Below are 23,817 nucleotides of genomic sequence, written 5' to 3'. Positions count from 1 at the left end.
TTATCACACAAAAAATACATTTAAAAAATCTATTCAAATAGAAAAAAGTTATTTAAAATTGAAATAATATCTCATTATCACTGTATTATTGAAATGCAGCCTTGGTGAGCTGAAAGAGACTTCTTTCAACTGCATTTAAAATAAATCTTAATTATTCCAATCGTTTGACCGGTAGTGTAATGTTATTTGGTATTTAATTATCCAACTATATTCTTCTATTATTCCCTTGAGTTAACAAGCGAATCATTTGTTTTCTAGGCCTCTGAAATGCTGATGTTCCATGTCACAGTCATGAACAGACACACGCCTCGTTCCGTGAGAGTGTTTTCCTGTTATATTATCAGGGGAAAATGATTAGCAGATTTATGACCGCTGTGTGCAGCTCATATCACAGTTGAGATTCAGTTGAGTCTAACAGAAGGTAGGTGTGCAGCCATAATCATTAACTGACTGTCAGCTTCCTTTATTCAGCGAAGGCCAATTGCTTTGCACAAGAGCGTTTCATAATTGTTCGTTCTGTTTGCCTGGGTGGGAATGGGTTGGTTCTGACTTGAACTCTGCTAACTCTAGGTTTGAGTCTCAAGTTATCTCCCGACCTCTCATCCAGAAGATAAAAAATGAGCATTTTCTTTTTTAGTGGATCACCGCCATTGGCTGCCTCAACACAATAACAATGAGACCCACTGAAATGCCAAATCTTTTCTTCAGCTCGCATGTAATGAAAGGCTAGGCGTGCATTATCCACACAGCTTGTGTTTTTTAGTAAACACAGTGGATTATTTCTGCTCATTCATTAGCAAGGTAAACAATCATCTCATGGAGGGTTTGATACTGTTGAATTGGAACATCTGTGCTGTCAGTGCGGCTCGAGCGTTTTGGGACAGGTGGCGGCATGTCGGGCTAAGGGCAGGACCGAGGAGCGACTGCAGAGAGGGATTAGAGGCATTGACGAACTGCTCTTTTATAAAGGTACTCTGGTATTTCAGTCTCCGTCTGCATGTGTAGGTGAAGGAGCAGCGGCATTATTCCTAACCTTCTCTTGAGCTTCCAGCCAGTCTTTATCCTCCATTTCAGAAACACTCGTGTACTTGTTGTCGAAGCAGCGCAGGATGTCGTGGCTCATGGCCACCGATCGATCGATATCGTTCAGGAATGCTTCCACGTCTGTGCTGCATGACTGCACCAAGCTGTCGTTCATCTCCTGAAACTGATTAAGGAAACAAATGACACGAAAATGGGTTTTGGTCAGACTTGACAAGGCAAACTGATGTTCCATCATAACATAAATCAATTCTGAATCTTACACTGACAATGAAAGGATGTTAACAGCCAGATCAATAGCAATATGAATGGATGTATGAAGGAAACTTTTGGACAATCCCAGAAATTGACCTGCAAGATTAAGCATGCACAGGTACACACACACACACACACACACACACACACACACACATCCTGTGGCCGCTATTGCACCGAATGACATCAGTGGTTTCTTTATAGCTGTATTTGATCAGTAATTAAACAGACGTTAAGCGTTCCACAGAGTTCAAACGTAGACCTTCCTAAAGAAGGACAAACAACACTTGGCAATGTGAACTCTGCCTCTTCACATTCAGGGAAAAGAGAGGGCAGGTACAATCAATCTTAATGTCACCAATTTAACTTTCTAATATGTTGACTTAGTGAGGTACCTGAAGAAAAAAAGAATGACTAGTTGATTGAAAACCTATCTAAAAGCAAAGTGATAAGCATACTACATTCTTTCTCTCTTTTGTTCCATATTGTTTAGCTGGTTAACTGCTTCCTGGTGTGCCAAAGGTCTAGAGAAACACAGACAAGCACTAGAAATATACTATGAACTCATTCACAAGTAACATGGCAAAAATAATATATCCACATAATATTTTGCCAATGTTATATCATGGCACTAGCAACACCAAGATTATGGGTCTGATTCCTAGGGAATACAAAAAATGACTGAGATAGCATTTGGATATTAGTTGTTCAGCAACTACTGAGTCCCTAGTAGCAGACAAATGTAAAAAAAGAGAAAATATTCAAATAGATTTGGGATCCCCCAAAGGTATACAATACTGTCACGGGTTACAGAATCGGAATACTTTTAAATAAGAACACTCTGTTCTTCAAAGCAGTTTCAGAATATGGCTTGTATTGCTTGGACTCTGTAATCCTGTTGTCAGTTCCAGAGCCGTAACCAAGACTTGACAGTTGCTGCTTCACTAGATGGCAACCTTTGCTTTCCCTGGGCTGTGGGATAATGAGGGGGCTGCAAGAACAGAGGTCTGTGTCAGTGAGGTCCCTGACCAACAGCCTCTAACCACTTTCACCTGCTATCAGTATCCTGCACTCTGAAGGGTCAAAGGGTGCATGAAACCGCCACGGAAAATAACAGGAAAAGACATCTTTTTTTAAACTGTTCACAAATCTTGTACCAAATTAATTAGCAAGAATTATTTTCATTTGGATTTTCATTTTGCAGAATAATCAATAACAAATAAAAAAATTACAGACGAACAAGAAAAGTGTAAATATATGAATACCATAATCTAATTAATCAACTTAAAAAAACGTTATTGAATAGAAGAGTGTCAAAATGTCAATCAGCAATGTCAAAATATCTCAATTAGTGTTACCTTTTTTTCAAAGAATCTTCGTCTTAATTTTTGGTCTTTCGGAGGTACGTGCTTCCTTATGTTGCTGTACCATTTGCGAACATGGTAGCCACGCCAGAAAGCCTGTATTCTGAGATTTTTGAAACACAAGAAAACAGTTACAAGTTCATTTTAGAGACCTGGGAGCTATTTAGATGAATGTAGATTGTCAAACTTCATGAACTTCTACATCTTTACCTGAGAGCACATTTTTCTCGATAGAGCCGAGAACCATCATAGATCACCCTAGTCTCATACTGCTCCTTCCTGCACATCGGGCAGCTCTTCCTGCCTGAGAACTTCTCAAAAGACTTCAGACACACCTGAAATTAGTGGCACAAATGGGCTAATCACCAAATCACCATCACTCAGAGTGATTCCCATAAGGTGTTATTAAAGCTCCATGACAATTCATGATGTTGGAAGGATCTGTGGTGACTTACGTAGTGAAATACATGGGAACAGGATAGTAGGACCTATACAAACATCACAAGAAAAATCATTAAACATGCTGTCCTGACTATTTTAAGGAGCGACTCTATAAAATCATCTAGTATAATGTTTTCCCAAATGTAGCATGTGTTGTACATTGTTCACGGGTATATCTATACCTATTAAACTCTGCCATAAAACAGTGCTTTAATGTACTGTGAGAATGTAGAAGGCTGAAAAGAGTTCTCAATAAATACTGCATGATAATGAACTGAACAAGGTGGCAAGGTTATTCTGGAATGGTAAGCCACCAGAAACGCCAGCTAGGAGCATATATAAAGCAAAATGGTACAAATAAAGTGCAGTGAATATATGCAATGACTGTGGGTGGCAACTGGGAACAAGCCCTAGAAGTTTCATTGCATAGAAGAGCAATAGAAAGTGGGCATACACTTCTTATACAAGATGTAATAACAGAAGAAAACATAGCAGGATTTCATTTGTAAAAAGTAAAGCATTTCTTTGTAAATAATTACAAACAATGCAATTATATTGCAATCTAATGACTTGTTTGCAGTATAAATATTGTTGTTTAAGGATTTGATTACATTTATATATTTATATTATGTATTATATTATACATTTACAAATTACAGATATAAGGTATCGAAAATACACGTTTCAGCTTATTTAATAATATATATTTTAGAATGGCTATTATTGTTCAATAATTAATATCTTCTATTATAATGTTGACATACTTGGTATTGAGAAACTGTCTGATCAACTACTTCAGTGCAGGTTACGTCGTTATGCCAGTAGGTGGCGGCAAGGGACTTTAAGAGTGAGTTAAACCATTCATTAAAAAAACACTGATTCATTCTGGAACAAAGCAAGGTTGTAAACCAGGATATTATTTTAACTTTGAACAACACCTTATAAGGCGCAACTGACAAGCAAAGTGGCTCCGGGGTGAAGCTGAATCTGACGCTTCACTTAGCGGCTTGTCAATAGAGGGCGCTGGGGCGTCGCCCCCATCAAAATTCCAGAAATATACCAAATGGACAGAGTCATCTCATTGGAACCAGGGGGGCAGGGTTTCATATTATTTTGAAGTAGCCCCGGGCGCCGCCATTGGCTAGCGGACCATCACCTGCTGTTAGCATCCCATTGACTCCCATTCATTTTGGCGTCACTTTGACAGCGAATAACTTTACATCTGAGGCGTTTGAAGACTCCATTTGTCCATTATTTATTTCTAAAGAAACACGACAATGTATAAAATGCTCCATTACCTTGTATCTTACCTTGTGGCCCCGTAGAAGCAGTTTTTGTAAAAATAGGCTAACGATTGCGTCATAACCACTCAACTCTCTGTCGCACAGTAGAGAGATTACCGTATGGACAGGAGGAGAAGCTCGCGCGCAATCGGGGGGACGTGGAGGCAAAATGACAAAGTAATTAATCAGAATACTTGGCAAAAGTTTCTCCTGCTTCTAGCTCATGGACACCTCCTACTCACACTCTCCGTCTCTGCAAGTTTCGGAAGGGAATGATTCAGATTTCTCTCGGCACAGCTACTAGTAGATAGACGGGTTGCTCACGTCACATCTACGTCGTCGAGCTCAGTTTGAGTCTGCGCAGTACGCTCGACCATCAGGAAGTTAGTGCTTCTATTTGACTTCACTTGTCTCCGTTGAATCCAATGGGGTCGCTGTGTCCAGTTTATATACTGTCTATGATTGGAACTCAATTGAGGCAAGTGAAGCCCATTTTCGGCGATTTTTAAGGACTTCCGTTCCTGACGCGCAGACTCAAACTGAGCTTGACGACGTAGATGTGACGTGAGCAACCCGTCTGTCTTCTAGTGGCTGTGGCATGAGAAATCTGAATCATTCCCCTCCGAATCTTGCAGAGACGGAGATCGTGAGTAGGAGGTGTCCATGAGCTACGAGCAGGAGAAACTTTTGCTAGGTATTCTGATTCATTATTTTGTCATTTTGCCTCCACGTCTCCCCAATTGCCCGCGAGCTTCTCCTCCCGTCAATATGGTAATCTCTCTACTGTGCGACAGAGAGCCGTGTGGATATGACGCAATCGTTAGCCTACTTTTACAAAAACTGTTTTTACGGGGCCATAACGTAAGCTACAAGGTAATGGAGCATTTTATACATTGTCGTGTTTATTTAGAAATAAATAATGGACAAATGGAGTCTTCAAACGCCTCAGATGTAAAGTTATTCGCTGTCAAAGTGACGCCAAAATGAATGGGAGTCAATGGGATGCTAACAGCAGGTGAAGTTCTGCTACAAGATGGTGGCACGCGGCCGGCTTCAACTTCCGGTCGACTTCCTTCCCGCTTGAAATATACATGTATACAATATGATATAAAAATGAAATAAAAATTAAAAATAAAATAGTTTACTCATACAATGTAAGTAGTAAGAGCCTCGGCATTTAATAAAAACTGGCTTTAATCGGTTAACTATTTTCTTTATTATGTTTTTCAATAAGTTTCATCAGAGCCCGTCTACGGAGAGCCTTGGCACTTCCTATTAGCCCCATTGTATCGATATTGGTTGCAGTTCCATTAGAATTCCACTGGAGGTGATCGCGGGCGAGTGCAGACTGAATGGGAGTCTGCTAAATTTGTCTCTTTCACCCGATTGCCGTTGAGAAATCTCAGATTTTATTGTAGGTTTTGCAAGTTCAACATGGGTTATAGGTCGAAAATTTAATGAACGAGTACTTATGTCTTTTCGATTTCTTACAGGTTGAGTTGTTGTTGCCCATAACACACTAGCATTCTGCTAATGAATGCTGATTGGTCAGTGAAGGACTGATTACGACCAGAGATGCCGCTTGATGGCATCGTGGCATCCGAAGCGGGACCAGAAACAAACAAAACAAAAACTCTTCTAGCACGTGTATTTACCCGTGTCAGCTGTGTTGTCGATGCCTCGAGAGAAAAGAAAGTGCAGAGCGCGAAAGCACCAAAGTGACTGAAGGATTGCCGTAAAGCAGTATCTCTGGTCGTACGATGTGTATGACGTCATTGACATTTTAAAAGACTTTTTAAAGCAAATAAGTGACTCTAAAAAATCTAACACCCAGCAATGTGTAATTTCTTTGCATCTCCTTTCGAATACAACATTCAAATTACTAGACAAAAAATTATATCCTGAGAAAAGTGGATTTTGAGGGGTATAGCGCCATAGACCTCCATTCATTCTGCACTCGCCTGCGAGCGCCCCCGCATGGACAGAGACGTGTTACTGCAGCCAGTCCAGAAACCGGAAGTAACCAGAGAGTGCCAAATGTCTATGGAGTCCTTAAATTTTCGGGGCAGCATGTGACCTGAAGCTGGTCTCTAATTGGTTTCTTAAAGATTCTCCTCCGGACGCAGGTCGCTGCGTCCCTGGCGAATCAGAATTGGATACATGTTATTTTATCCAATCTGATTGGTTCTCGTCACCTGCCATTCAACTCAACGCTCTTTGCCACTACTGCAAGTGCGAGTCATGGTGCGAGTGCGCGGCAGCGCAGGCGACACCGTCACTCCGACTCCGTCTAAACCTTGCTATGCTGATAATTTTCGTAGAGAGAATGGCAGAAGTTAAATCAAATTCTGTCATTGATTTACAAAACAAAAAAACAACAAAAAAAAACCTTTCACAAGGCGTTCGCTGGAAGAAAAAAAAGGATAAAGGGTCCGACCGGACCAACCCGATTTACAGATCCAGCAGCAGGCCAGTGACAGAGGACGAAGCTACACCCGGCGCTTCACCCGCGCTTGTTATGAGAAACGGAGGTGGCTGGCTTTATTTGCTTATTTGTTATGCTGTTCAATTCATTGCATTGTTCATGTCATGTATTTGTACTCAATATATAATCTAACTGTACATATCTGTTCTGTTACAGTTAGTAACTGAAGTGTAGATCACATTTTGTAAAATTATATGAAAAAAAGATGATTGAAATAAATGATAAACTCTAAAATTTCAACTTTTATCTTTTTCAGGTTTGATTCTAATCATAATGTAACATTATTTGAATTTTCAGTACAAAAAAAAAACATTTTTATTGTTAGAATTGTGATTTCATAATATTTAGATATGAATCCAACTGGAAAATCTTGTGAAAAGATATCTTTCAGTTAGTCAAATAGCATATAGTGGAGCTCTATAGCCATCTAGTAGCTAAAATGATAATTTTTTACTTTTAAAACTACATTTTACAAAATATGGGCAAAAAGTTTACACTAAACCATGTAACATTATCCATGTTATCCCCATGAATTAAAGTTAGAAATATGGGTCTTTTATAAAGTGAATTTTGAACACACACAAAAAAAAGCGCCCCCCCCCCCAAATAATTATCACCAGCCGCCACTGCATTGTCCAGCGCTGTCCCAGTCATGGGAAAAACCCCCTTAACCATTGAAAGGATACTATGACAAAGATATCGCTTTCCTTGTTCAACCTCATTTTTTGTTCACATGAATATATGATTGATCTGAAGAATATGAAAGCTGTATCATATACTTGGAAATATATGAGCAATATCACGCTCATAGCCATGCGAAATGTCTCTTTATCTATACAACTGATATAGATAAGAGACATTTCGCATAAGCAGTGCTAATTTTGCGTGAAAAGATTGTTTTTGTGTGTTTTTTTTAAATCAATTTCAGTTTTCAAAGGTTTTTTCAGGGCTTAAATTTCAAAAGGTCAAATTCAAGTACTTCAAGCACCTTGTACGAACCCTGACAAATGTAATACTTCAGAACTTTATATTTTATATAATATTAATATTTCTCAAATCAACTATTTTCAATATTCTTGTAAGTGCTGATCTACTTAAGTCTCCTCTCACTTTATTAGGGGCCAAGCACCGAAGGTGCGTAGGCACCTATTGTATCCGTTCCCGTTCTTATTATTATTCTTCATTTTTCCGACTGGGAATCTATGACAGCACAAAGAACCGCTTGCGGGAAAGTTATGAAATTTGGCACACTGATAGAGGACAGTCTGAACTATCAGCATAGCAAATTTGGAGTCTCCAACTCATTCCCTCTAGCGCCACCAACTGTCCAAAGTTGCACTCATGTTTATGCTAATAACTTTTGAACCACAAGGGCTAGAAACAATTTTTTTTCTCTTATCCCTTGGCTCAGGCCGATTCGATTGTACCCTATGACGTCATTTTCCGTCATGGAAATTTTTCCGCCATTTAGAATTTTCCGAAAAACCTACTTTTTCGAACTCCTCCTAGGCCGTTGCTCTGATTTTCACGAAAATTTAAACCGATCATCTCCAGACCATGCCGACAAAAAGTTATGGAATTCAAGTTGATTCGTTAAACCGTTTTCGATAAACCAACGAACAAATTTTACGTAACGCTTGCGAAAACAGACACAAGCCTGTATCTCTGCAACGCTTTATCGTATTCAGAACAAACTTGGTACATATCACCACAAGCATGACCTGAGGCGACATGCTGCGTTTCGACACAGCGCCACCTACTGGTCCGGAGATATGAAAAATGACTGTTTTTGCTTTTAACTTCTGAACAATTTGTCCAAAAATAAAAAAAGTGGTCTCGTTAGATTCAGGGCGTCATGCTGAGTCGACTGATATCCAATTTTCCCAGATCAGCCATTTTGGCTGTCGGCCATTTTGAATTTTGTGCTAAAATGCTGTATTTTAAGATTGTTACGAAACTTGGTATGGGTCATCAGCACGATGTCCTGAAGGAGCGTGAGAAGTTTCGAACCAGCGCCACCTAGTGGTCAAAAGTTATAACAAAATTTCCAAAAAATGCTAATAACTTTTGAAAAAATCTGGCTATTGAAATGCCACTGGTCTTAATAGATTCCTTGGGTCAAGCCGAGAACATAGGCTGAGTCCCAATTCGCCTACTTATACTACGACCTAAAAGTATGTACTTTTTTTGTGATGAAAAAGTACATACTTTTGAGTGTGTAGCAAAAGAGTATGCACGGTCTGGGACATACTTCGATGACGTCATGCAGCGTAAACGAGAACGTGGTAGCCTAGTTACGCACACCGCGACTGTTAACAAAACATTTAACATTTCATTCATTCTTATATATCCAATATAATTTTATTTACTATTTCCATCTTTTTTTCCACAATACATTTGCAATGTGTTTACCAAATTGAGGAGTGAAGCAGGGCGTCGTCGTAGATCAACCAAACGCAGGTTGTTTGTGAGGCGGCTGGTTCTGACGTTCATGTGCAAATGTGTGTAACGAAAGCTACTTATTTTCTGAGTTAAAATATTTAAAGTTTATAGTGTAACTATTGTTTAATGTATTTTATACTTAATCTTATACTTATGTATAATACTTGAAAATGAACCATGCTTTTACTATAGTAAAAGTGTAGTAACCATGTTTCTTTGGTTGGACTGATAAAGTTAACATTTGTACAGCCACAGTATTACTACAAATAAGTCAGACAGAAACATCAAAAGAAATACATAAAAAAGACACTTGCATGACACTGTACTAGAGCCTTTTTATTTATTGTTTTGTAGCCTGCAATGAGGCGCTCAGTATCTTCATCGGACCCTACAAGATAAACACGGTACTTTTTTGGAACAACATAAACCCATTAATATTACGAGGTTAAATTAGGGTTAAACATTTGAATTTTTACACTTAAAAACTGAGGGCGCATCTCCGTTGCTGCATCCGACTGCCATGTTTACATCACCATCATCACCGCAAAGCTCCTCCCTCCCGCACGCAATGGGTTGTGGGCAATATTAGCCGTTAGAGTGTGCATTGATCTGCACTTCGAATTCTAACCGGAAATAGTAGACCATCCGGGTATCTTTGGAATACTCATTTCAACATACTACGATTTGGGACGTACTAATTCTAGTTTCGCATACTATTTAGGATGGATAGTATGCGAATTGGGACTCAGCAACTGATACCAAGTTTTCCTTATTTGGCCGAACTTCCTGTCCGCCATCTTGATTTTCATTTAAAACCTACTTTTTCAAACTCCTCCTAGACCGTTTGTCCGAATTTCACCAAAATCGAATCTTATCATCTCCAGACTGTGCTGACTAAAAGTTATGGATTTCGTGTCGATAGACGAAACCGTTTTCGTATAGCGCAACAGCAAAGTTGAGGCATGATGCCAAAAGGACTATTCAGGCTTTATCTCTGCAATGCCTTGACATATTGACACCAAACTTTGTATGTGTCATTGTCTCTTCACTCTGACCAAATCACATCAGTTTTGTAACTGCGCCACCTATTGGTCGAAAGTGATAATCAGTTAAATCATATTTTTAATTACTGTTTATATGATTTTTCAGTCATTTCTCCTAAAATCCTCTATAAATGTCTTTAATTGCTCATTGTTGCAGTTGGTCTGAAACTTTCAGCACTGTTGGCATGTCTTGTCGTATTATTCTGCTTGGCCCCGATAATTGCTGCTTGCAGCTATATTTGTATTTGTATCTTATTAGTTTTCATCCCTACAACAGAAATGAGGTTGTGCTAATAATACATAATTCCTCAAATTAATATATTTTATATTAAAATGAATATAATAAATACTATAAAATAATATTATAATATTTAATATGAACTATATATTAATATAGTAAATATTATTTCTTCCTAATTAAAATGTTCTACCATGTTTTTTTGGTTACATCTTAGTGAAATGTGAATTTTTTTATTAAAGGGGTCATATAATGTCATTTTTGTACAAGCTAATATGATTCTTTAGGGTCTAAATTAAAAGATTGTAATATACTTTAATTAAAAATTCTCATTAGTATTGTAAGAAAACACTAATTTTACCTGGTCAAAAACAGCTCTGTTTTCAGCATGCCGTTCAAGTGCATGTGTCTTTAAATGATAATGCGCTTTTCTCACCCCGCCCCTCTGTTCTGTGCATACACCGTTTGTAACACAATAACACAATAACCATAACGCGTTGTTCATTATAAACATGGGATTATGAATTATATTGAGAACGTCATACATAGAAAACATGCTGTAATGTACCCTGAGTGTAAAAATAGCCGCATTCATCGTGAAACGTGCAAGCGATTTGCAAAGATTAATATAAAGGTCAATAAAACGTTACACTCACTTCAGTTCTTCTGGAGGTGCAGCAGGAACACGAATAGTTGGTACTGATCCTTTTTTCAGGAGCAGCTTCTTAGCAAAACCAGCTTTATACTGACCCACGTTTGTAAAGCAGTCTGGTGAAATGAGTCGCGCAAACATGAAAGCATTGACGTTGATCGTGGGGAATATTCCCTTCGAAAACAAACTCAGCCACTGCGTCTTCAGCTGTACGGATTTAGGAACATCAACATGACTGCTGTGTTCGTTATTGCACCGAAGAACAGAACACCACAATCGCTTAAACGCCATTCTGCTCAGTGCTCCAGCTATCAACACTGAACGCGCTGGTCGGCGCGGGCTATGATTGACAGCTCGCTCACGAGGGCGCGAGGGCGGGTCTGTGTTGAAACGCTCCTGTCAATCAACCATCGTGGGAGGGGCGTCGATTTTGTGACGTCACAATATCGAACAGCTTGATTTGAGATGGGAGGAAACATATAAGAAGATAAAAAAAAAAACACTGGATGGATTTTTATCATTTTATGATGGTTGTGTACAGGCACTGCCAACACACATTTCAGTACAATCAGCTTGTAAAAGTGCATGTACCATTATATGACCCCTTTAAACTCTGAGATCTAATTAACAAAAACATAGACACATGCTCAAACTAATATTTACATGTGACTAAGACAACTTTGTTTTCTTTGAACATCTGGTCTTTTTTCCCAGCATTCTTAAGGTGATTGGCATCTTAAAGGGGAATCAGGATGCTGTAAATGGCTGGTTGACCTCTCACACTGACCTGCTACTTCATTCACAAAACAGCTAAGTTACAAGACATTATGTTAAATTTGTAGTTACAGGACCCTAAAAAGTGTGATTGTGCACATGTGTATATGTAGGAAAAAGCAGGGGCATCTACTGACTGACAGAACATACTGCAGCAACACATCATACCTTGACTGAGATAAGAAAGAAGACGACAAACAGTTGAGAAGATACAGGGAAGGTTAAAGGGGTAGTTCACCCAAAAATGAGAATGATCCCATAATTTACTTACTCACAAGCCACTCTAGGTGTATATGACATTCTTCTTTCAGCCAAACACAATCGGAGTTACATAAAAAAATATCCAGGCTCTTCCAAGCTTTATAATGGGAATGAACGGTACTTTGTTTTTTGAAGCCCAAAAAAGCTCATCCATCCATCATAAAAAAAATCGATACAGGTCCAGGGGTTAATAAAGGCCTTCTGAATTCGCGAAGCAGTTTGTTTTTGTACGAAAAAATCCATATTTATAAATTTAGAAACTATAATGATTGGCTTCCGGTAACGGCTGTACACAAGTCTAGTTCCAGCGGAAGAGTTAACTCTGACCCAACACATGACATATTGACGATGACGAACGCGGAAGCACAAAGGATAGAGCAAAACGAAACACCAGTCACGAATTAGAAGTCTAAAACGAGATTTTTTTAAGAGAAATGTCAGAGGAGCTTGAGTTTGTTTCCCAGCCCTATTTGTTTGAACCGCGAGACGCGTCTACTCTCACCTAAGCTTACACTACGCCTAAGTCCTACGTCATACGCCGGAACTCAACTCTCTCGTGAACTTGGACGGACATTATGAGGCTAGTGATTACAGTTTATAAAGTTATAATTATATTTATTTTTCTTACAAAAACACATCGCTTCGCTTCAGAAGGCCTTTATTAACCCCTGGAGCCGTATGGATTACTTTTATGATGGATGGATGGATCCGCTTTTTTGGGCTTTAGAACAAAGTACCATTCACTCCCATTATAAAGCTTGGAAGAGCCAGGATATTTTCTAATATAACTTCGATTGTGTTTGGCTGAAAGAAGAAAGTCACATACAACTACAGTAGAATGGCTTGAGGGTGAGTAAATTATAGGATCATTTAAATTTTTTTTGGTATGTAACCCTGGTAAAATAAGTTTTACAAATACTATTTATGTGTATGCTGCTTGAATAGAATGATATGATTATTCATACATGGGTCAATGACGTATAAGGATTTTCAACAGGCCAATTTTAAAATACCAAAAAAAAAAAAATACCTGTTGCAAATACCTTAATTCAAACATTAAGGATGTTGTGTACACCTAAATTCATTTTAAAAATGAAATTGAAGTGATTTTAGTGTTTTTTCATCTAGATGAATTGTCCGTAGCCTTAAAAAATGTCATGTGGTGCGACCATGATTTATCTTAAAATTAATTAATTTCCTTAACATGCTTAAATTTTTTTTTACAAGTTCTTGGTAATTAAAGTGTTTAGAAACCATGTATTTGCATTTCTTTTGAGTTTTTGTAAATAATGATCTCATTTTTTGTTCTATAATTTCCGAGTTGCCTTCTTAAATCTAGTTAACAGACTTATTTTTCCTGTAAATCACATAAAACTGATAGAAATGTCTTAAAAATATAATTTACTAAAGCATACTGAATCAGTGATTCATATTTCAGCAACAGAAATAAGATATTTTATTTTAAATTTAATACAGTGATTGCTTTTATTGGTCACACCACATGATAAGTGGTCGCTCCAAATGACACGAAGACCTTATATAGTTAAAAATCTATTTAAAGAGATCAATGAACAATACATTTTATACCAAAAAATAGATTTAAACCAGATTTTATACAAATTTCACAGAATTTTCCTGAACATAAACATTTAATAAACTTTTTTTTAATAAAAATCACATCACAAACACAAGCGCACCATTTAATTTAACTTGACTTAGAATTTCTTTCTAACAAATAATAATGCTATAGATATAAATTATTTCATAAAAGTATTGTATACAGTTAACATTTGGGGTCAATAGTTTATAGTCAAATAGTTTTAAGTAATTAATACTTTTATTAATCAAGGACACATTCAGTGTCACATTCAGGCGCAGGCTATAATGTTACGAAAGATTCTATTTCAAATAAATTCTGTTCTTTTGAACTTTCTATTCATCAAATAATCCTGACATATAAAATGTATCACAGTTTCCACAAAAATATGAACATTGATAATAATCAGAAATGTTTCTTGAGCAGCAAATCATTAGTGACTCTGGATCACAAATTCAGTCACAAGTCGCACAGGGTATTTGTGGCAATAGCCAACAATACATCATGGTTCAAAATTATCGATTTTTCTTTTATTCCAAAAATCATTAGGATATTAAATAAAGATCATGTTTTATATTTTGTAAATGTCCTACCATAAATTTAAACATTTATTTTTGTGAGTGAATATAGCAATATCGCAAACATAAATGGACAACTTTAAAGGGGATTTTCTCAATGTTTCGATTTTGTAGCACCCTCAGATTCCAGATTTTCAGTTGTATCGGCCAAATATTGTTCTATCTTTACAAATCATACATCAATAGAAAGCTTATTTATTCAGCTTTCATATGATGTATAAATCTCAATTTCAAAAAATTGACCCATATGACATTGACCCATTGAGTGGTTTTTTGGTCTAGGGTTACATATTAGAATGATTTCTGAAGGATCATGTGACACTGAAGACAGGAGTAATGATGCTGAAAATTCAGCTTTGATCACAAGAATAAATTACAGTTTACTATATATTCACATAGAAAACAGATATTTTAAACTGTAATAATATTTTACTCTTCTCCTATCAAGGTACTCTGCTCTTGCTGCAGGGTCAGAATTTTTTCGCTTGGCAGTGGCATCTGGTAAAATAGATTGAAATAGTTTTAAATAAATAAATAGGAAATAATAAATACACTACAAATAAATGCAGTATTACTAAACTGAAATTACATGCTCTAATTTTTTTTTGTGCATTTTCCTCATATTGTACAAAGAGTAAACATAAACTGTCTGAAATATATAAAAAAATATCCCAAATTGCATAAAAATCTATTCCAAATGATACTAGAGTAAAGTACTTTTTTTATATAAACCTTCAATTGAATATAAAAGCAACTGCCAAACTAGGACATATATCTATTATTGAAAACAGTCTGCAGTGGTCGCACCACATGATATTTGGTCGCACCACATGATATTTGGTCGCACCACATGATATTTTCAAATTCAGTCATAATTTACAGGCACAGAATTGGCCACCTAAACAAAACAAGCTAGTTTGCCAAAAAATGTCACTATGAAATTTATAATAAAAATATATATTTGTAGAAATAACTTTAATATTAAAAAAAATTTGAGGTCATACCACATGACATCCAAATTTGCCAACTACATACCAACCATTACAAAGGTTTTTTTTTTTTTTTTTTTGAGAGAATTACAAACCTGATTTCTGCTTCCATGGGTCCTTGGTAAATTGGTTTATGATGTAACTTCCTGTGTTTGAATAGTTTTCAACATATAAGTCCCAAAATGGTAGTTCCTTGATGGTCGCACCACATGATATTTCATAAAATGGACATCATCGGACAAAGTTTGTGTTTGTATATTATGATGGAAATATAAATACAAATGCTTTGAATTTTTTTAAAGGATTACAAAACATTTTGGAAATCATGCCAAATAGTGCAGAATATAAATTTCAATAAATTCAGAGTCATTTCAAAGATGTTTTCAAAACAGAAGTTATGGCCTGACGGTCGCACCACATGATGTTTTGACACTTTAAATAACAAAAAAAAAATAAAATAAAAAAATAAGTAAAGGTTTTTGAAAAGTTAAAGTGAGTACATACATGGGAGAGGTACTACAAATATGCAGTATCTTTTTAGGCATTTAAACCCATTTTTGCCTGAAAAAATGCAATCGGACAGAAAATTTAGGCGTCACGTCATTGACCCACATGTGAAATTCTACATAAAAATACATCTATCCAGGGGCGGAGTGGCAATCGGGAGAGTCGGGACTTTTCCCGGTGGGCCGGTAGTGTTTTGAGGCCGCGAGGGCCGGTCTGATAATAGTTAACGAAGTTATACATTGCGAGTTATATTCTAGCAACAGAATCTGGCGGACTGATATGCGGCCGCTTCCCGCTGGTCAAACTGTGCAGCCTCTCTGCTCAACACAGTAGCTATATAAAAGTGCTCAACCCGTTCGGCAGGTCCAACCATGTCTAGGATTTTCAAAAACATAGGGGGATCAGTGTGCGGCCCCTCCCCAAATGGCATAGCCTGTCGGGCCGGCCTTTGATATAAAAAGCCGCCGAACACCTCTTTTTCCTCGTCACGTTTTGGAAGTCTAATGAGTGAGTTAAATGATGGAAAGGAAAAAAAGAAAACTGAAAGGTGGCGGCATGGGCGGCGCTAGCAGGTGTTTCAGCACCCCCAAGAAAGACCAAAGCACCCCGATAGCACCCCCAAAAATAATTTCTGGAAGCAATTATATGCAGGCTGTGTTCTATGGAAGCCCTGAACCGCATTTTGAAGAAAAAAAGAGAAAACTTATCTTGTTATTTCGAGATATTAAGTCGTTATTTCAACATAATATCTCCTTATTTCGACATAAGAAGTCGTTATTTCGACATAATATCTCGTTATTTCGACATAATAAGGGGACATTCTAATCTGCATTAAGCCACAATAAGCGTTCTTATAATGCTTTTCTATGGGAGGAAAATGCTTAACATTAAAAGTTGCATTCATATTCTAAGCTCATCTGATTTTTTGTACATAGCAGCCTACTTTGTTATGATTTTAGTATCATAATGATTAATAAATGCACGCACAATTATCCGTGAACTTGATTTGAACAAATGCCTTGCAAAATTCAGAATTAAATGAATGCGAAGCAATTTGTACAAATAGAGTCTATAGGCCTACTATACTGTTGTAGCTATTAAATAAGCGCATTTAGTTTCATATTTGTTAAAATATTATAATGTTATTTTTTTTTTTCATCTATGTTGATTATGGAAAGTGAACAGCACGAGTAAGACAGGATGCGCAGTATATTGAGAGACATGGAGCGGGTCAGACATGATTTTGACCACTTCATTAAGTTTTGTTTTGTAGAAATCCTTTCTTTAAAGTGAATTTCGTTTTGTATAAATTGTATCTTAATTTTAATAAATTTTTCATCAACCAATGGCCTGGATTAATAAGAAGCCAGTACAGGCAATATAATCATGGAGGCGCCCGCGCGGTCAATTGCATTGCACGATAAATGGAGCGCATCTCATCCTAACTTAACGAAACTCAGTGTATGCCTCACACAGACATGAGAAATACATCAAATACACAAAGCTTGAAATGTCTTTAAACGAAATAATTCAAAACGAAAAGAAAAAGGCTACTCTCTGATTATGTAATCCATTATGTGCATTTCTCTCTATAGGCGCGTTCACTATGGCGATCGTCAACTTCATCTTTGCAGTCGACACTGTCAGAAAACACTAGTTTATTATTAAAAATCAATGCACGCGTCACCGGATTTACAAATGCACATCTTGCTTGTTGCACGCACACATCTTATGTCGAAATAACGAGATATTATGTTGAAATAACCTTATTATTAATAATACATCTTTTAGAATATTTGATTGAATGCTGAATGTTGCGCTTGTTCAATTTAATAAAATTAAAACTTTAATTGTGATCATTAAAATAACTGAATAAAAATATTTAGTGGCCAAGTTTTGCTGAATTATTATTAGTATATATAGCTCCCCCTGTCAATGATCTAGCACCCCCTCAGCACATGCGTTAAAAATTCTCTCACTATACTTTATATTATATTACCTTTTTATAAAATTACAAAAAACTAGTTAATGCTGCTGTGAGGGTTTCTAATACAGCGTCTGTGGGAGTGATGACAAATTGACATATATTTCTCTCTTCGGAGTTCTGACTGCCATTATCCATCTCTCGCATTTTTTTTTTCCTCTTTTTGAAAGTTGTGAAAAAACTATAGAGGAGTTTTTCTTTTGCTATTTGAGCAAATGGGAACAAAAATATATAGGCCTATTTAATATTCTCTCACTCACCGCTATATATATTTCTTATTTTTTATTTTTTTTGACCACCGAGGGCCGGTGGTCTACGAAATTTCCCGGTAGATTTTTTGGTCCCACTCCGCCCCTGCATCTATCTATCTATAAATTACAGAAACGTTTGTCTGTCTGTCTGTCTGTGTGTGTGTGTGTGTGTGTGTGTGTGTGTGTGTGTGTGTGTGTGTGTGTGTGTGTGTGTGTGTGTGTGTGTGTGTGTGTGTGTGTGTGTGTGTGTGTGTGTGTGTGTGTGTGTGTGTGTTATTCGCATATCTCTCAAACCGTTAGTCCGATGGATTTCAAACTCGACAGGTGTCTCGCTACGGGCACGAGTAAGTGCAGTGCCAAGTTTGGCGTTGTTTGGATGAGAAATGCAAAATATATAGTTAAATATATCGGTAAAAGAAGCACTTAGAAGGTTGTGGTTTAAAAATAAACATTCTGACATTAGAGGGTTGTATCAGTCAAAGAAGCCCCAAGAAGGTTGTGATTTAAAAATAAACATTCTGACATAAACACTCTGTCAGCTACACTGTTAACTTCTGAATGTTATAGTTTGGTTCCAAAACGTGATAAATCCATTTTGATTAATTTGAGTAAAAAATGTGTTTTCTTTACCAAGAAAGTGGCAAGATGAAAACCACTATTTTCTGTTTCAAACTTTAACATAGCATCTTTAGGTTATAATAACATAAAAAATTCAAATCCAGATTTTGATTTTCAAAGATTTATTATAAAAACGGATTATTTCCCCCCAAAAAATGCAGTAAATTCATGACACTTTTCCCCCCAAAATGCAATTAATCCATTGAATCAATATAAAAGTTATTTTTCATATTGAAACTGTTGAAAGTACTCAACAAAGTAAGTTGATCCACATATGACAGCCTCTCTGAATGCTCTGAACTCGGTCAATAATCTTATATACAGGCACGTACTGGACTAAACATACATTCAATCAGCCATCGCTAAGAAATACCTCCTGAACTTTTTTTGACGGCGATCAGCTGTAAAATGGCTTGGTCCTGCTCGGTTTTCGTTGATTTTGAGTACAAGAATTGAAAGTTTTTTAAAAGATCCCCTGGGGCTAACGTGTCAGCGTGACAGAAGTTTGATGCTGTCGTGTGAGAACAAGCAACAGTGGGCATTTTTCCTCCTCCCGCGTCCCTCATCTTCTTAATCTCCTCACGTAAATGGTTAGATTTCGATGGCATACGTTTCTTCCCTACGGCAGAAACCACCACATCAATGCCGTCAAATGTGTTCATTTTTTTGTTTGTTTGTTGATCAAAAAGTACAAAGTAGATAAGGAAAACTAGGATGACGGATGTATTCAAAGCGCCGTCGTTACGTGGAATGGTGCGCTGTGATTGGTTGAGAGGATTTATCGCATTCTGCAGAAAGGAGACTGGCGCAGGGTTCTCAAGTCTCACGCATTGGCCGTGAGACACACGCAATTTAACCAGTTCACACGCTCACACGCTACACACCGTGTATTTCTCACGCTGAAAGGCAATTGCAACCAAGTTGTCCTGCAAGCTTTATATATAACGGTAGCACCAGGCGCGCAGGCACACAAAGTGAAGTTTCCTGCCGCCGGCACGTATCTCGGCCAGATTGCGTTCGTTACTAATCAACATAGATGCGCGAACACACTGAAGTTGACGGAACATTCTCGGCCACCGTACGTTCGTTACTAGGTAACCAACAACATCGCGCGAACACACGTCGTGATGGAGAAGGTAAGTTGGAAGAAAGCTCGTCTAACATTTTTAGGCTAGAACATTTAATATATAGCCCATCGTATACATTATTATTGATGCAGTCAAAAACTCTACAACTACTTTGCAACCACTTGAACCAGGCCAGAAGCTTTGGCTCAGTTTGGCTAGCTTACTGTCTGAAACTAAGGGGAAATGTTAGTGGGTATGGGAAGGAATGAAGATGTATTTCTTCATTTTATTTTAAATTATACTGTATAGTCTTTCTAGTTACATTAAGGCTACATGTATTAAAGCAGAGTGCTCTGGGTAAAAAAAATTATATCCTGTCAAAACATACATTAAGTTAATCATTGCCATTGCATTTGTATTTTTCAAAGATGTCCCCCTACCCCTGTTATCAAGGCATCAAAATGTGCAACAAACACAGTAGCGGTTTGGAAAGAAAGGGAGAAAAAATGACAGAATAACACGGTGGCTATCGCATTTCAAGTAAGATTACAAATTGACTTTTCAATACTGACCCTATACAATACTGATTTTTGCGGGAACTCAATTTTTGGAAAAATGCCATTTATAGCGTTTTGGAACCAAACTCTTCATTTGGCCATCATTTGTAGTAACCTATTCACTGTGTAGCCTGCTCCCTGAATCGTCAAGTTCACTGTGTAGCCTGCTCCCTGAATCGTCGCCTGTTCCCTGAATCGTCGAGTTCACTGTGTAGCCTGCTCCCTGAATCGTCGCCTGATCCCTGAATCGTCGAGTTCACTGTGTAGCCTGCTCCCTGAATCGTCGCCTGTTCCCTGAATCGTCGAGTTCACTGTGTAGCCTGCTCCCTGAATCGTCGCCTGTTCCCTGAATCGTCGAGTTCACTGTGTAGCCTGCCCCCTGAATCGTCGCCTGTTCCCTGAATCGTCGAGTTCACTGTGTAGCCTGCCCCCTGAATCGTCGAGTTCACTGTGTAGCCTGCCCCCTGAATCGTCGCCTGTTCCCTGAATCGTCGAGTTCACTGTGTAGCCTGCTCCCTGAATCGTCGAGTTCACTGTGTAGCCTGCTCCCTGAATCGTCGAGTTCACTGTGTAGCCTGCTCCCTGAATCGTCGAGTTCACTGTGTAGCCTGCTCTCTGAATCGTCGCCTGTTCCCTGAATCGTCGAGTTCACTGTGTAGCCTGCTCCCTGAATCGTCGCCTGTTCCCTGAATCGTCGAGTTCACTGTGTAGCCTGCCCCCTGAATCGTCGCCTGTTCCCTGAATCGTCGAGTTCACTGTGTAGCCTGCTCCCTGAATCGTCGAGTTCACTGTGTAGCCTGCCCCCTGAATCGTCGCCTGTTCCCTGAATCGTCGAGTTCACTGTGTAGCCTGCTCCCTGAATCGTCGCCTGTTCCCTGAATCGTCGAGTTCACTGTGTAGCCTGCCCCCTGAATCGTCGCCTGTTCCCTGAATCGTCGAGTTCACTGTGTAGCCTGCTCCCTGAATCGTCGCCTGTTCCCTGAATCGTCGAGTTCACTGTGTAGCCTGCTCCCTGAATCGTCGCCTGTTCCCTGAATCGTCGAGTTCACTGTGTAGCCTGCCCCCTGAATCGTCGCCTGTTCCCTGAATCGTCGAGTTCACTGTGTAGCCTGCTCCCTGAATCGTCGCGCTTATTCATTTGTGGATGTTAACTGAATCTGTAAGTCACCTACGCTGTTTACTTCTGTATATTATATCTATCTATAAATTACGTGAACGTCTTTCTGTCTGTGTGTGTGTTATTCATATATCTCTCGAACCGTTAGTCCGATAGATTTCAAACTTGACAGGTGTCTTGCTACGGCATGAGTAAGTGCAGTGCCAAGTTTGATGTTGTTTGGATTAGAAATACAAAATATATTGGTAAATAAATATTGGTAAAAGAAGCACACTGGCTTTTGCTGCTCTAGTCACTGGCCACTCCCCCTCTCACACTGCACACTGAGTGAGCACAGCTGGCCCCTCCCCCTCTCACACTGCACACTGAGTGAGCACAGCTGGCCCCTCCCCCTCTCACACTGCACACTGAGTGAGCACAGCCCAGGACCAGAGACAGAGAGGGTCGAAGAAAGCAGCAGAGCTTAAGTAGCGTTTTCTCGGAGTTCACTGTGTAGCCTGCTCCCTGAATCATGTAGTTCAATTTTCCACATTTATTGTATGTCATTATGTCAGTAGCAGTATTTGCTTTGCTTTCTACCATGCACAAATAAAAATGTCGCTGAACTTTTGCTGTGTAATTGTAACAATGAGCACTCAAATACACCAAACCAGGGCTCGCAAAATTTCAAAATCGCTGGTAGCCCTTCAGGCAGGCACTCTTCAGATTTTGGTAGCCCGAAATGAATTTTACTAGCCCAGATAAAAAGACAATTTTCAATGTAGAAAATTGGTTAGGAGTCAAAACAATGAATCAAAAACTTTTTCAAAACACAAAATATCAACAAATATGCATCTGGTTCTAACTGAACTGAAATGTGTGTGACAAGTATGGAACATGAATCAGTCATGTCTGTGACTCAGCCCCCAATGAGGGTATAAAAAAAAAAAAGTAACACTTTAGTTTAGGGTCTAATACTCACTCATACTCAGTCAGGGGGGTTCGAGAAAATTTAGATTTCTCTGATCTACATATGTGCATTTTAAGATGTTTTGAAGGCCAAAAAAAAATGGATAACAATAGCTTTAAAACCATGTAAGTGGGCAGCTGATTATTTTTCTCTCCTCATCAGCATCACACTCCTATTCTCTTTGTCTTCCCCCCTCCTAAAGCTGAGCTTTGACTGATATAGGCTTTTCATTTTTGTCTGTCAGTGAAGTAAACATAGGGTCATCTGATAGGTTGATTTATGAATAATTTTCTCAGACGCATTAATTTACTGAAAGCTACTAGGAAAGCTAGGTACCCTAAGTTTATTAAATTCATTCATAGTATGTACACATTCATTATTGATCTTATTCCTAATACAGGGCCGTAGACAAGGCTTTATAATCAAAGAGGTCCTGCATTTAAGGTTATTAGGGGGTTCCATTTTTTTATTTCTCTGATATGTCCATTTCAAGACATTTTAAGGCCAAAAAAGGATAAGATATAGCTCAAAACAACGTCAGTGGGCAATATTGATTATTTGTCAATACCTGCTCTCACTTCTTATCCATCACTCTTTCTTTTTCTCTCAGCCTCCTCATCTTGCCCTGTCTCTTCCCCTCCTAAAGCCTAAAACTTTTTTAATTTACTGAAGGCTACAAATTGTATATTCATTCTCAACATGTACACATTCATTATTAATCTTGTGCCCAACATGAAAACGGCTTTGTTAATGCTCTGTTAATGTCCCCTCACAATGACAGCAAACTAATTATTAGTCACGTTACATAGGCCTATTTTCAGTTAAAAATGGCGAAATTCGACAAAAGTATATTCGTTTGTCTGATAATTTTTGTCATTCGTTTCACATTTATGACCTAAAAAACTGTCAAATATGAAATGTTTAGTTTAGCTACTTACATCTTATCTCGCACTTGACCGTAAACTGCAGCGAGTCGCTTCTGTGTATATAAAGCCCGCCTACTTTGATTTGATTGGTCATCTCAAATATTCTGACATTGACAGACCAATGAGACTCAGATGAACACACACACACACACACACACACACACACCCTGTCCTCTGTTTCTGACGTGCGCTCTGCTCGGAGCCACTGCGGATTGAAGATGAAGAACGCGCTGAATCTGATTATAACAAGACTGAAGCGAACAGTATTTCAGATAGCCCGTCGGGCAGGCCGGTTATACATTTTGGTAGCCCGAATGGAAAACAATATAGCCCTGGGACGTCGGGCAGGCGATTTTGCGAGCCCTGCAAACCAACAATTACTAAAAACACACACAAAA

At 38.2% G+C, this 23,817-nt stretch overlaps 1 protein-coding gene across 4 annotated transcripts in view; it reads right to left on the bottom strand.

Moving 5' to 3' along the window:
* The window catches only part of rnf32 (ring finger protein 32), a 30,781-nt gene that overhangs the window by 3,787 nt on the left and 3,177 nt on the right, over positions 1-23,817 (bottom strand). For 2 of the 4 annotated variants that reach the window (XM_082162191.1, XM_082162193.1), the window contains exons 4-7: positions 3,116-3,148; positions 2,871-2,995; positions 2,655-2,763; positions 1,034-1,207 (exon numbers count right to left, since the gene is read on the bottom strand). In XM_082162191.1, the coding sequence (XP_082018317.1) occupies positions 1,034-1,207; positions 2,655-2,763; positions 2,871-2,995; positions 3,116-3,148 (441 nt within the window). The remainder of the gene's footprint in view (positions 1-1,033; positions 1,208-2,654; positions 2,764-2,870; positions 2,996-3,115; positions 3,149-23,817) is intronic. The other 2 variants (XM_082162192.1, XM_082162194.1) reach the window with 2 other exon arrangements.

Source organism: Leuciscus leuciscus (genome assembly GCF_965113295.1).
Source record: "Leuciscus leuciscus genome assembly, chromosome: 2".
Lineage (NCBI taxonomy): Eukaryota > Metazoa > Chordata > Actinopteri > Cypriniformes > Leuciscidae > Leuciscus > Leuciscus leuciscus.
The sequence above is the reverse complement of the archived record's forward strand: the minus strand, read 5'-3'. Positions and strand labels throughout refer to the sequence as shown.